General features: G+C 43.3%; 1 protein-coding gene across 2 annotated transcripts in view; it reads right to left on the reverse strand.

Moving 5' to 3' along the window:
* Positions 1 to 3,537: 3,537 nt before the first annotated feature.
* Positions 3,538 to 13,813, reverse strand: part of ARID5B (AT-rich interaction domain 5B) — a 217,739-nt gene continuing 207,463 nt past the window's right edge. For both annotated transcript variants that reach the window (XM_063133076.1, XM_063133077.1), the window contains one exon: positions 3,538 to 8,580. In XM_063133076.1, coding sequence (XP_062989146.1) covers positions 6,430 to 8,580 — 2,151 coding nt within the window. In that variant the 3' untranslated portion in view covers positions 3,538 to 6,429. The remainder of the gene's footprint in view (positions 8,581 to 13,813) is intronic.

The raw sequence follows: 13,813 nt of genomic DNA on the forward strand, positions 1-13,813 counted from the left end.
GAATTCAAGTTATCTTGGCCTAGATTTTTTTTTCATGTTTAATGTATACTTCCCTGCCCATCCCCACTCTTCAGTAGAAAACAACTGTTTGTAAGCAAACAGCTGGATTCTCCCTCTTGGTAAACTGTGAAGTTGCATTTCTTTCATCTGACTGCAAGCTTCTTTTCTCTAAAGAAACTGCCTTTGAGCGGGTGATAGAAAGTTGAAAGGGTTAATGGCGCAATCTGTAATCCCTTGGGTGAACAAGGAACTGTTTATAGATATATTAAACACAAAAGGGGACAGATAGTAACATTTTTTATTAAATATTACAGTGGATCAAAAAGTACAAAATATCTTTTGCTTGCTATGTGATTGGGAAACTATTGGCACATAATACAGTATCAAAAGCATTAATACATACAATTTGGAAAACATACAAAAATTGAGTGTTTATAGTTGGCTCAGCTTTTCTTTCTTTCTGGTAGTGTTTAAACTTATTTAATGTGAAAGGTTACTCAATAACCCTTTAATTTGTTTTAAAAAATGGGAAACTATATAATATTACTGGGCCATTTTTTTTCTATATACAAATAATCACCTTACAGAGCATATAACCTACAATAACTTGAATCACAAGAATGTATACACTATTTACAACAAAATAACGTTCCAAACAAAGTATAAACAGCTAGTAGATTATGCTGCTTTTGTTAGACCATATTTAAAACTATGGGAGGGAGGGGAATACATGTAAAATATCAAATACATTTACAGCAAACACCGGTTAAGTGCTCATGATGATAGTTTCAATACTGTGGATCTCATGTCAGTGAAATATTTTCCCACTACAAGTGATACACATGGTGAAATGGGGCCAGGTTTGACAATGCTCACTGCCACAGAATCTGACCAGGCGCATTAATCAATGCGTAGAAATCAATCTCTCCCTTTAAAGGCACACCCTGCACTAAAGGTTGGATCCATGTTTATTCATATTTAGAGTAGACCCATTGAAATCAATGTCAGTCATGGTAACTTAAGTGCCATTGAGTTGCCATGACTGGCATTGATTTCAATGGGTCTACTCAAAGTATGAATAAATCTTGATCCAATCCAAAATATTTCTGAAGCTACCTAGCAGCTTCCATTAGCCCACAAAACAGCTCAGGACAGAGTTTGAGATTATAGACACTACCCAAGAAAACATTAGATGTGACTTTGGGCCCCTTTACATGTTGCATGGAGTAGCATGGCTCCTATGACACTCCCAGTAACATCCATCCAGAGAGTCAGGGTGGATTACAAGATTATGTATTAACCTAGCCATACTCCACCTTGAAGGTTACTATTAACACTGTGGGCAGTTGTTTTCCTGAATAGTGTAGGAGCAACCACACAACCCTAGATAAGGTGAAAGTAGAGCCAAATTCACATTTCATTCTCTTGTCCACAAAAATGTAGACACTACCCAGAGTGATGTGGGTATCACCACAGAAGTGGTAATGATCCCATTATTCTCGGTAATGTATTAAAGCAAGGCCCAGGTCACAGTTATGCCTTTGTTGGTTTGGGGGCTGTGCACTGAAGGATTCATGCAACAAATAAACTAGGCTTTAGCTTTATTTTGGGCTTGGATTAAAATGGCAAACTCCTCTATCTGTTCTGATGATTAAAGTGAGATTCCAGTTGCAAAAGGCCTCACCCAACACAGTTTCCCCCCTCCCCATTAAAGTGAATAGTTTCTAACAAGACATTATATGAAAAAGGATTTTCTTTGTCTTTAATCTCTCCAGCCTTCAGAATCTTTAATAAATCCTGAACGTAGTGAGTTGGAATTGCAACATTTCTTGGAACCATCTCTTGGTAAATAGATTTATTACTCTGTTGCCAATTAGATCTCACTGTTTCCTTTACCAACCTACCAATAACAATAGCTTGATTGCACAAAGAAAAACTTGTGCAATTTCATTCAATAATAAGGCCCCATGAACTCAAACAAAGCCCCATTTAAGACACAAAAAGTAGTTATCTGCCAGTGGAAAATTTAATACTTAATAGAAATCATGGATCTTTTTTTTCAGAGACCTTAGATACTCCCATTGCTCTTCATTTGCCCTCATTTTAGCCAGTATATCATGAGCTTCCAAAAAAGAAAAGAAAAAGTCTAGATTTCTATGGAACAAAGGAAGGGGGGGAATTAAATAACCCTGCATCGTGATGTTTTGGAACTATCGGAACCATTTCCAAAACAATGCAATAAAATTGAAATTGGAAATGTGCAAAATAAATACATGAGGTTAAGACTTAATTGATTATAGGCTGCCACAGCAAACTTTCAAAAATAAGAATCATTTTAGACCTATGGGATTTGGAATAAGAGGGTAGTGACAAACCTCCATATGCACACTGAAGTCCTGGGCACATGGGCAGTTCCATTCATTTCAATGGAGGCCGGGGGCGGGGGGGGGGAGGTCCGCCTGTGCAAAAGGATTGTGCACAACGCTACCCTCTCCAGGGAAGTGTAAGGGGAAATTGGTTGTGGTCGGCGTACCTCTCTGAGCAAACCAGAGCTGCCTTCACATGCAGTAAATCACTTGATAAGGGTGAGTAGGTTTTATGGAGCTGTGCTGTTCTAAAACAAGGAACATCCCTTAACATAAGAGATATCAGGCAATCCTACATGCAGATTATCCTGAATGAATCAGAGATGCGTTGCGTTCCCTGGATTACAATACCGGGCACATTATTCTGACAATGTTCACTGCAGGCAGGCTTGGATAATCCTGCCAGCTTCCCCTCCCTCCCCAACCTCGATTGTTACATTACTCAGGTTTAGTGCAATTTTACTAACAATGCCTTCTGTGGCATCTGATCAACCGAGATTGTGATTGTTGTTTTCTTTCATGTCTGGAGCACAGCAGAGAAACAAAATCTGCATTGGCACATTTATGTTCTAAATTCTACTAGCCTGCTTATGCATCATCAGTTAATATCATTTTACCACAAGAACATAAAAGCATTTAATTGAAGATAACATTGATCTTTAACAGTAGATGTCTATTATTCTGGATTTTCCACCAGATTGGTATATTAAATAGGTTACATTTATATATTGCAATTGGCTTCATATCACAGGAATTTTTAATATAGGTTATCTGGCATGCATGCACGGTGTTGCTTAAGTAGTTTCCACTAGTTTCCAGTAGTTTTGATGATTACTGCATTTGCATTGCAATCTGGGATGGGTTCAGATCATAACCAATGTTCACATTGTAAAATGCTTCAAAGTTCAGCCTCTCTGTGGGGTAGCTGTCCATACTTTGAGCGCCATAGCAGAGAAGTCCCTCACAACAACACAAATCCACACCATCAGAGGAGGACTATTTTCCCATGGGAAAAGCCACCACTTCCACTTAGGGACTTTTCACTCTGGAAATTATGTCTTGTAATTGGGGGAAGTGGCTGCATTTTGGCCTTTTGTGGAGGCCCACAAAACGCTGGCTGATCCGGGTTTAGCTTTGGCCTGCTGCTTACTGTGCTGCAATGGCCTATGGACCAAGGAGGTGGGGTGGCCTGTATACATTTGGCTGCCATTGATGCTTTGAGGTGGGAACTCAGCAAATCAATGAGAGAGCCCTGAATCTACAAGCCCTCCACGAATGGGCCCTGTGTCGTTAAAGCTATGCTGTGGATTCCAGTCAGGCTAAGCTTCCATTGCTTCTTTGTCTTGAACGGAGTCAGCTACGGTCACATCATGTGAAATCCACCCCTCAAGTGGGAAATGCCCACTGTACTGCCGCATCATAACAAGGGGCGGGCAAAATAGATCTACAGAAGTTTTAGACTTGCAACTCCCAGCATTCCATAGGAAATGAACCTATGGCATGGGAGGCTGTCCCAGGGAATGGGGGTGGGGAGAAGGGCTTTGTTCCTCTTTGGCCTTCTGTACAGCTCCTGATTCCAAGGCTCTTTCCCCCCCTTGTGCACCTCAGGCACTTTCTTTTACATGACTGTGTTGGCGCAAGAAAAAGACTCCTTAATACTCTTCTCCGCATTGTGAACAGGAAGAAATGGTTCAACAAAGGCCTCCCCTTATTAAGCCCCTGGCTGCTCACTCAAGGACACAGGCAAAGGGCTCTTGGAACTAGGCAGGTCGGAGGAATCCATTCCCTGCAAAGTCCAATATGAACCGACCTGATCCACCCCTCCTGGATTAAGGTGTGGATCATTATCCTCTGGATCTTGCGTTTCTCCCAATTTTGTGATGCAGTTCTTGGCTCAAAGAATGCATCAAAATGCGTAGTTTAGAATAAAATGATTTTAGAAATGCCGACTTTGGGAGAAAGTATGTTTAGAAATGTGGATTTTCTGAGAAAATGTGTTCCAAATACATATTTAAATATGTATTTACATTTTTGTGTGGAATTTTTTTTTAAAAAAAACACAGCTAAATGCTGAAATGGATCGAAATTGCCTATGAATGAACACATGCAAAACTGACACAGAGTGTGAAATACTTTGATCTACCACCCCCTACTTTGAACTCTTCTCCCACTATATGCTCAAAAACAGAGAATGTAGAGTTCTCCTTTTTTGCACTTTAAGAGCTCATGCACAGGCCAAGACAAAAGCAAATAAGATAGAGAAGCCAGTTGAGGGCCATAAACTGAGGAATCTTAAATCTTGTGGTTCACACAGTGTGTGTATGTGCGCGCTAAAAGTGCCCTTTGCCATGTGCAAGCATCGTGGATATGCTGAGGTGCTCATGTTTGATTGGCCCTTCAAAGCCTTTGCTCAGTTCAAATAGGTTCCCCTTTAGAAATCAGTAGCTGACCCTTTGTACCGTGGTCCTGATCCTGCAACTATCTGATCACTCTAGCCTGTTGCAGCAAAATAACATTCTCAGTTTGAGCTTCCAGCAGGAACACTCTCATCAGAGTCCATAGGATGGACGTTCAGGCTTAGAAGTCCCATTGTCCTGGAACTTTTGTTGAATGGGACCACAGAGTCAAAAGTTAATTTCCTGGCTTGAAGTGGTTTGTAGATTAAGCTGCCATTATGTTTAATACTAAATCACATGTTTAAAGTACTTTGTAGGAATGAGATGGGATGGTCAGCATTTTGTAGGACTGACTGCAAGGAACCACCAAGCAGAGAGCACAAGTGGTTCTCACAGCTCAGCTCGCCCCTTGAATGGCCTCCGAAATTCTGCACTGCTCCTTGTCATAATCTCGTTCTTAGGAAGGGCTTCCATCCTGACCGATCCCCCTTCAGCAGCACAGAATTCAGACTAAAACGTTCCGCCACCACCACCACCTTTCTCTTCTGATGGCTGACATTCTCTAAATAGTTTCACAGCCCACATGAAAGATCTTCTAGACTCCGATGTTATTGAGTAACTTGTTGCCAGTGCAGCCCTCAGTATGTTCCCTCTCTGGTATGTGGGACAGTTTCACAGCCTAGATAAGGTGAAGTACAATTCTTAACAAATTCACAGACCATGATACAGGAAAGGCAAATCTCAGCGGCTAGTAAAACAGCAATGTATTGAAAGAACCGTTCTGATGGGTAAGGAGATGGCTCAGTACTTTTCAGCCCCAGGTCGCTGGAGAAGGAAGTGATGTTAGGAGTAAGCTATACCAGTGCTTCTATCCATTAGAAAGGTTCATTGGAAATGGATGCTTTTGCTTTGTAAACAATGACATAAGCAGAAGGGAAACAAGGGGAGGGGGCAACCTAGACACCATTTTAAAAGCCCTCAATAGCCAAAGCCTTTTTTTTCTTTTACCAAAAAAAATAAAATAAAATAAGTAGCAGATAAAGTGAGACTGTTTAATTTAAAACAAAACAAAGTGTAGGATAAGTTGAAAAGAAGGGCTTATACAAATTGTACAAGTGAACTTGACACTGGTCATTTTTGTTTTGTTTTTGAAGCTGATATGTACAGTCTAATTTAACTGGTTCCCCCCCCCCCGTTTTGATAGTGTTAAGGTGAAACTCGATGCAGTTTTACTATACATTGCATTGATTTGAATTCTGAAAACTCAGGAAGCAAAATGGTACTTGAAGAAGCAACATCCACAGATCATCTGCAAACCTTGCACTACTTGGGGTGGGGGAAGAAACAGGTATTTTTCTCCAAGGCCAGGAACAATGCCTAACCTACCACATGATCTGCTCTGACAATTCTTTTCAGCAAGAGATGGATCCTTTCCAAACCCTCTCGTGCAAGATGACACGGCCACGGAAGGAGTAGACGTGGGAGCCATAGGTGAAAAACAAAGCCCAACTAAACAACAGTCTTTTCTCAATCAAATCTGAAGCATTCAACAATGCGGGACAAACTGCTTATTGGTTAACACAAATATTGATTTTTTGTTTGTTTTAAATTTTGCAAGACATCACAGGCTAAAGGAATGTAGTTTGTTGTCATTGTTAAGGGAGGGTTTACAGTTTTGTGCTTGGGTGTACAGAAGACAGCTGAGAAGGTGGGAAAGCAGCCTGAGGATTGATAGCAGCCAAAGGATAAATATTGTTGTGCAAAAGGTCACCATACGAACTGCCTACAGGTGTTGCTGCAGCTAAGTGCCGGTAAAGCTGCTGCGAATTTCCAGGGGAAGTAAGGAATTGTCTTTGCACCATGAATGAATGGAGAGCCAGTGGCTGCATTAGCGGAGAAAGCACAGTCTGATTTTTCAAGTACTGCAGAGGATGAGAGTACCCAGCTGGGATGCGGTTGCTCAGGCCGCTGCACAAAGTCCCTGGGTACAAGCTTGTGAAGATGGGGCTCGGGAGAGGGAATTTGTGGCCCTCCAGCATGCCACTGGGAGGTAGGCCAGGCACCGGTTTGCTGCCCTCCACCTCTTGCTCGAGACTCTTGTCTTTCACAGGGGCTTCCTTTGGTAAGCGGAGGGGCGAGACAGCTCGGATCTTCTTTTCTGAAATGGCTTTGTCCAAATCCTCCAGGCTGCGCTTCAGAGGCCGAGCTGCCCCGATGGTCTGAGCATTGCTTTTGTGGCTTAGGATGGGGTGGACCATGCCTTCCATCTTCCTCAGGCTCTGCTGCTTGCTGGACCTTACGAGAGGCTCGCCATGCTTCTTGGGGGCCGCCACGGTCATTGGAGAAACACGGCAAGCTTTGGGATTACAGTCTAGGCTTAGAGAGGGGCCGTTCAAGGCTTGGAACTGGGAAAGGCTTTTGCTCTCCGGCTGTCCGCCTGAAGCATGCAAGAGGGAAGATGCCAGCGTTTTGGCAGTCTGTTTGTGTGTACTTTTCGGGAGACTCAGATCTGTCGGCTGATCGTCGGACGAGGCTTCCATGGGGCTCTTTTTCTCTTGCTGATGCAAAGGCGGGTGATAGGATAAGTTACGTTTGTCTTGGTGCTTGTGCTGAGGGTACATTGAAATGTTCTCTGTATCTCTGTACATGTCTCGCGGCAGGTACTTCGATGCCTGCTCGTTATTAAGGTGGTGTTCGGTTTGCCTGTAAAGGCTGTGCAGGTGAGGAGATGAGTAAAAGTCTGCCAAGAAGCTGGGCATGTGGGAGTGGTGCAGGGCCCTTTTCTCACTCATCCTCTCTTTCATGTCCTGGATTTCTGACTTCAGTGCATAGGATTCAGCCAGAGTACTCAGGTGCTGCTTGGAAAAATCACAACATTCCAAATCTGCTTTCTTTAGCAGCGTCTCATGCCTGTACGTTTCATGAGAGGGCTTTCTATCATCTGAATTCTTGGATTTAAAACTCTGTACGTGCTGGATCACCGACGGCCTGCTGACTGCCACAGTGTCCATCACAGGGGCATGAGAAGCCTGTGGCATGCTTGACAACAGGTCTTCTTTGCTGCTTAACTTCTTCTTGCTGATCAATGGTGGGGGTGAGCCATAGGGATAGCTACATGAGAGGGTTGCCCCACTGACTTGCGACAGGAGCTTCTTCTTTGCCAGAGGTGACATGATGCCCGGGTTGCCTTTGGAGTAGAGTAGTGGTGTGTAACCAAAACTAGGGTCACCGTTAAGGGAACTCGGTGGTTCTTTCTCTTTGAACATGTCAAAATTCTGTACGACAAGGACTTTGGGACTCTGTTTCAGTGCATTGTGTATGTCCTCATTTCCTAACTGATCCACTTTAACAGTGCAGTTGGCAATGTAGTCCGCCATCTCAGGGAGCTTATCGTCTTCCATCTCATTTTGACTCGGCAGTGGGAGTTGGATAGTGGGGAAGCTATTAAATGGAATTTCATGGGTATCACTTTCTAAATTGTCAGCAAAACAAGGTGCTCTTTCTTCCTGCTTTGGCTCATCGTGGCCTTCTGATGGACTGGGTAGTTTCCCGACTGCAGGATCCAAGACAACCTCCTCTTCCGGGGGCACCAAAACACTTGAAAAAGAAACACTGGGTGGCATTTCCTCTTCCTTGACTTCCTCATTGCTTGAGCTGGTTTCCTTGAAGTCCGTCTTTTCCAAAGATTTCGTCTCAGTTATGTCTGACTGGGAAAGCTGGGACCCTTCTACAGACAACTTCATCTCCTCTGCCACAGTAAGTTCAGATAAGCTTTTCTGGTCTGGACATTCTTGATCCTTCTCTTGTTCTGATGAAACCTAATAAAACATTTCAATGGACAACTTTGAGAAGAATGCAAGACTAAAAATCCTCCAAACCCCCACACAGAAGGTAGTGCCATCTCTTGGAAATAAACTTGTCAATCGTTGTTTTGTTATCTGAACCTTTTAATAGCCACTATCAGTTTTAAACAGACGCATAGACCTTATGGAAATATTAAGAGATACAGACCTATCTTTTAATGCCATGATAAACCTTTTTAAAAAATGTTATGAGACCCCATAAAATAGGTTCCACTGATGTGCTGACCAGGCAATATTTATGCTGAAGTCGTCTTTTAATTAAGGGGACAATTGCTGTGCTCACAATGCAACCTAGGAACATATAAAACTGCTCCCATATTCCACACACACGCACACACAAGCCCAAACATGATTGACTTGACTTCTTTACCTCTATTTTAGATCTAATCCCATGGTACTACTAAAAAATATACTTACCAAGATGATCCAGCCCTATTAAAATATTTAAAATTATTTCGGGCAGAAGGGAGGTAAGCCATCACTGATGCCTTCTGAACAATCACCGCTGTGACTAAAATGGGGGTCTCTTTTATTTAGTGATTAGAATAAAGTTGTCAACATGCAGCAAAAGCATTTTTGCCCTCTTCCAGATATAGCTGTCCTGTTATAGCCAATGAGGCTGCATCCCTTTCTGCTCCTTCATTAATAAAGCTTGTGCACTCCTTTCTTGCTATTCATTCCATTATGTAGACGAATGAACTGTGACCTGGGAGGTCATTAGAGTGCGCCATATATGATACAGCTGACTGACAAGCCTTTTCAAAATTACTGCCATTCTCCTCTGGCATGCTTCTTAGTAGAAGGCAGTCATAAAGCAGCAACATTGTCTGAGCTCTTCTATTATTATTGTTCTTTTTCTGTCTCTCTTTCTTTTTCCCTTTCTTTCTTACTTTCTTTCTTTGCTATAAAGAGGAGGCATCAGGGAAGTTATTATCTAAATGCTGCATTAGAGGGTGTCGTGTGAGAGATGGATGTAAGGCAGCGAATGAATCACAATCTTCTCCAAGATTTATGCCTTTACAGCTGCTTTTAAATTTTCCCGTGTGTTGGGTTTTTCTATTTCCTATTAGTTAAAGTGTCCGTTACTCATTGTGACTGCTTCCATAATTTTTTCCGCAAAGAAACTCAAGCTAAAAGATGCATTTTGCAGTCCAAATACCATCATTAGCCCTTTTGCAAAAATTCAATCATTGGCCTCTAGAGCTTATACAATTACATGAAAATTCCAGACAGATGAGCAAAGCAGACGGAGAAAAACTCATATTTAATAACTGGATGTCCTGCTCTTTTTTTTCTGTAGGGGAATACTTTGATTTGAGTTTTTAGCTGTGTTAGAGCAGCGGGTATAGTAAGAATAATAATTTGTCATGTTGTACTGAGTTACAGTCATAACAACAACAGAGTCAAGTGTAACACTGAATTGTAACCAATTAATGGCCTATTCACATAATCATTTTTGAGGTAATAGAAGGTTCCTTAGAAGATGGCTTTCAGCCTCAGTGTTTAAATTGAAAATATGAGTTATTATGTTTTGAAAAGCATTTTAAAGCATGTGTTTCTCAGGATGTGGAAAGTTGAAATCATATCACTTGGAGAGTACTTCCACAAGACAGTTTGACATAGCCTAAAGACAGATCATTATCAAGAAAGATGTGAAATTATTTTGGTGTGTACAGTGGATCTTATTATTTTCTTTGTCCTAACAGCATTGAAGGGCTGTTTTGATAGGGAGCTATCAAATACAAGAGGGCTTTTGATAGGGTTGCCATCTGGCCAGTTTTTAAAACAGCCTTACCAAATCAGACTTTCATTAAGACACAGACATAGCTGTTAGCAATGCATGTGTCCAGCTTCCTAATAGAATGGAATGCTGGAGCTAGTTGCAATTTTTAATTTCACAGGGACTGCATGGAAGTCAGATGTATGCATGTATGTATGTTACCATTAATTCACATTACACACACACACACACACACACACACATGATAATCAATTGGTTTTTCAGTCTTCTACAACCCTGGATTCCCAGATGTTGTTGGACTTTGACTCCCATCATTCCCAGTGAGCATGCCCAGCTGGCCATAGGTGATGGGAACTGTAGTTCAACATCTGGGGACCTAAGGTGGGAAAGGCTGGGTTAGATGTGAAGGTTAAAAAAACATGCCCTTGAGTAAATCAGGCAGCACAATTTTAAAATGCTAATTATCAATCAATTGATTAATCAATCAATTAAATCTGCATAAATGTGCTATGTTTCTGAAGAGAAACACAGACTTCCTTTGTTTCTAGATGATGCATACATGTGTTGCAGCAGGCATAATTTCAGAAGAAGCATTCCCTTCATTGTGAATGAGATGTCTTTAATCAGGTGGCAGCTCTAGTAAATGGTTACGAGAACATTAAGTTCTCATAACCAGCTGTATATTTTCCTGGAATGACAGAATCAGAGAAGTGGACTCCATGTTTCATATAAATCCAACCTCTTGCAACAGCAATAGGATCTATCAGTCTAGTGCCTCCATCCTTGGTGTTCTCTCACTGGAACACCTACAGTTGGTGGGGGCGTTGTGCTCTGGAAAGAGCAGCCATTGACTGGAAAAAAACATGTAAAGATGAAAAACAAACAGCCATGCAGAAGAATTACAGGTCAGGCTGGCTTCAAATTGGGCAGGTGCCATCCCTATCAAAAGCTCTCTTCTCCTTTGTTCTATATATGTGACAAGCTGATATACCTGCCGTTGATCGGGCCCCTTAACATATATGCCTGCGAGGTAATCATCTTAAAGTAATAGGCTGGTGCTAGGCCTATGAGTTAACTTTTAAACAAATTAAATTTGTTTCTTTTTTCCTCTCTCTCTCACCCCCAACAAAGGTCAGGGCTGCCTTGAAGCCACAGCTCTCTGTGGCCTGCTTAACCATCTTCTGCTCAGGGCTCTTGGTGGGCACTGAGAAGCCTCCGAGGGCGGCTGGGTCAAAGGCCTGTGCCTGCCTTGGCCCACGCTTCTCGCCCCACCAAGGACTCCAGCAGAAGGCTGTACTAAAGTTCGGTGTTGGGCCAGGCAATTGCCCCTCTTTGTCAGCCCTACTCAGGCCTGAGGAAGAAGCTGCTGCCATGATTTCCCTTGTCCCGGCAGAAAATAAAAAGTATAACTCCCACCATGCCTTTCACTGCAGTGCCCAACTTGCCCAATGGGAGTCTTACTGCTGAGGCTCATGGGAAGTGAAGTCTCGCCAAGCCGGCCCATGCTGCACTGCACAAGTGGTGCCCATAGGGAGCTGACCGGCTGACTGACTGATGGTTTGCTCAGCCATTGCCTTTGTCAATGGGCCCGGAACTGCGCCCATTCCCTCCCGCTCTTGATGGTGCCTAGCGACCAAGGCAGCTGGCCCCAGGTGTTCTCCCTTCATGCCCAGGATGGCAAGCCACTTCCAGATGATGGCGCCAAAGCCCGGTAAATGTTCCCTCATACCAAATGCATGCTGAGAGTTGTAGGCATAAGCCTAGGACCCTGAATAACACATTGATCTTTGAACACAGTCTGAGATGTGGTGGGAGACTACGGGCATGTGGGCCTTCTTATTTGTGCCACCCTGATTAAGGATTTCTTTTTCCTAGGCAGGTTTGCCTAGTGACTGCATTAATGGCTTTCCAGTGCCAAGTGATTTCCCCACAAGGCCTTTTAACTAATTTTTTATGCTGTTTCCCCCCCTGTTATAACTAAACTACAACATTCCAAGACAGGTACAGGAATTACTGAATAAAGTTTATGACTTTTATGTAAAAGCCTGACTATACCATTGAAGTAGAAGAATGAATGGAGGAATGACTGATAGCTGAGGCTAGAATGGAGTGGTGGGAGGGGGTTAGTGGCAGTTGGAAAAAGTCAGGTAGAAGGAGAAGAAAGACAGTTAGTGAGAGGTCAGGGAAGTGGGAGTTGAGTTAGGATTGAGAGATAGAGACCTGGTTTGGACATAGTGACTTGGTTTGCTAACCCATGCTTCATTTAAAACCAGCCACTCTACATGCCAGTACTACACCTCCCAGCATGCCTTTGGTGGCCTGCTGGTGCATGCATCCTCTGAGAGACGCTACCCTCGTTTCATTGCCGATGTTGCTCTTTGATATAGCGTCGAGGAGTAGCATTGCTGAAGAGGGGAAGTAAGCGGCTGTCAGTAGATGTGACCAGCTCCAGCCAAGTCCTGCTGGGACTGCCGCGGCCTTCGCTTCTCACCCACCAAGGGCTCCATCAGGAGTCTGTACTGAAGGGCCAGGACTGGCCTGGGCACTTGCCCCCATTCGTTAGGCCTGTTTCTGTGCATGCATAAAGTGTTTCTCCTTCCTAACTCTTAAGGGTGAAGGCCACTTTCACACTTCTCCCAGATTCTGAGAAAATAGTGATATCAGGACAGGGTGCATTTGAGCATGTTCAGAGTTTGGCCTCTCAAAGTCATGCTGTTGTATCTAGTTATGATTTTAAAATCATGCACGGCAGGTGGGAGGAGGCACTGCAAATAGACGCTGCCCATTTATATGAGCGTGTTCAGAAGAGGGCAACCAGGATGATCAGAGGTCTAGAAACAAAGCCCTATGAAGAGAGATTGAAAGAACTGGGCATGTTTAGCCTGGAGAAGAGAAGATTGAGGGGAGACATGATAGCACTCTTCAAATACTTAAAAGGTTGTCACACAGAGGAGGGCCAGGATCTCTTCTCGATCCTCCCAGAGTGCAGGACACGGAATAACGGGCCCAAGTTAAAGGAAGCCAGATTCCGGCTGGACATCAGGAAAAACTTCCTGACTGTTAGAGCAGTGCGACGGTGGAATCAGCTACCTAGGGAGGTTGTGGGCTCTCCCACACTAGAGGCATTCAAGAGGCAGCTGGACAACCATTTGTCAGGGATGCTTTAGGGTGGATTCCTGCATTGAGCAGGGGGTTGGACTTGATGGCCTTGTAGGCCCCTTCCAACTCTGCTATTCTATGATTCTATGATTCTATATGGGTTGTTTCCTTTTATGTGGAATTGGGTTGAATGCTGGAAATCGACCTTAGATGTCTGGGTTGTGAAAGGCATGCAGCAGCCACTCGCCCACTCACAATGGCCACCAAAGCCCAGTAAGTCTGGCCTCCCAGCCAAGGCATGCTGGGAGTTCACCCAAGGCATGCTGGGAGTTGTAGCTGTAATTCTAG

Source organism: Elgaria multicarinata, chromosome 8 (assembly GCF_023053635.1).
Source record: "Elgaria multicarinata webbii isolate HBS135686 ecotype San Diego chromosome 8, rElgMul1.1.pri, whole genome shotgun sequence".
NCBI classification, from domain to species: domain Eukaryota; kingdom Metazoa; phylum Chordata; class Lepidosauria; order Squamata; family Anguidae; genus Elgaria; species Elgaria multicarinata.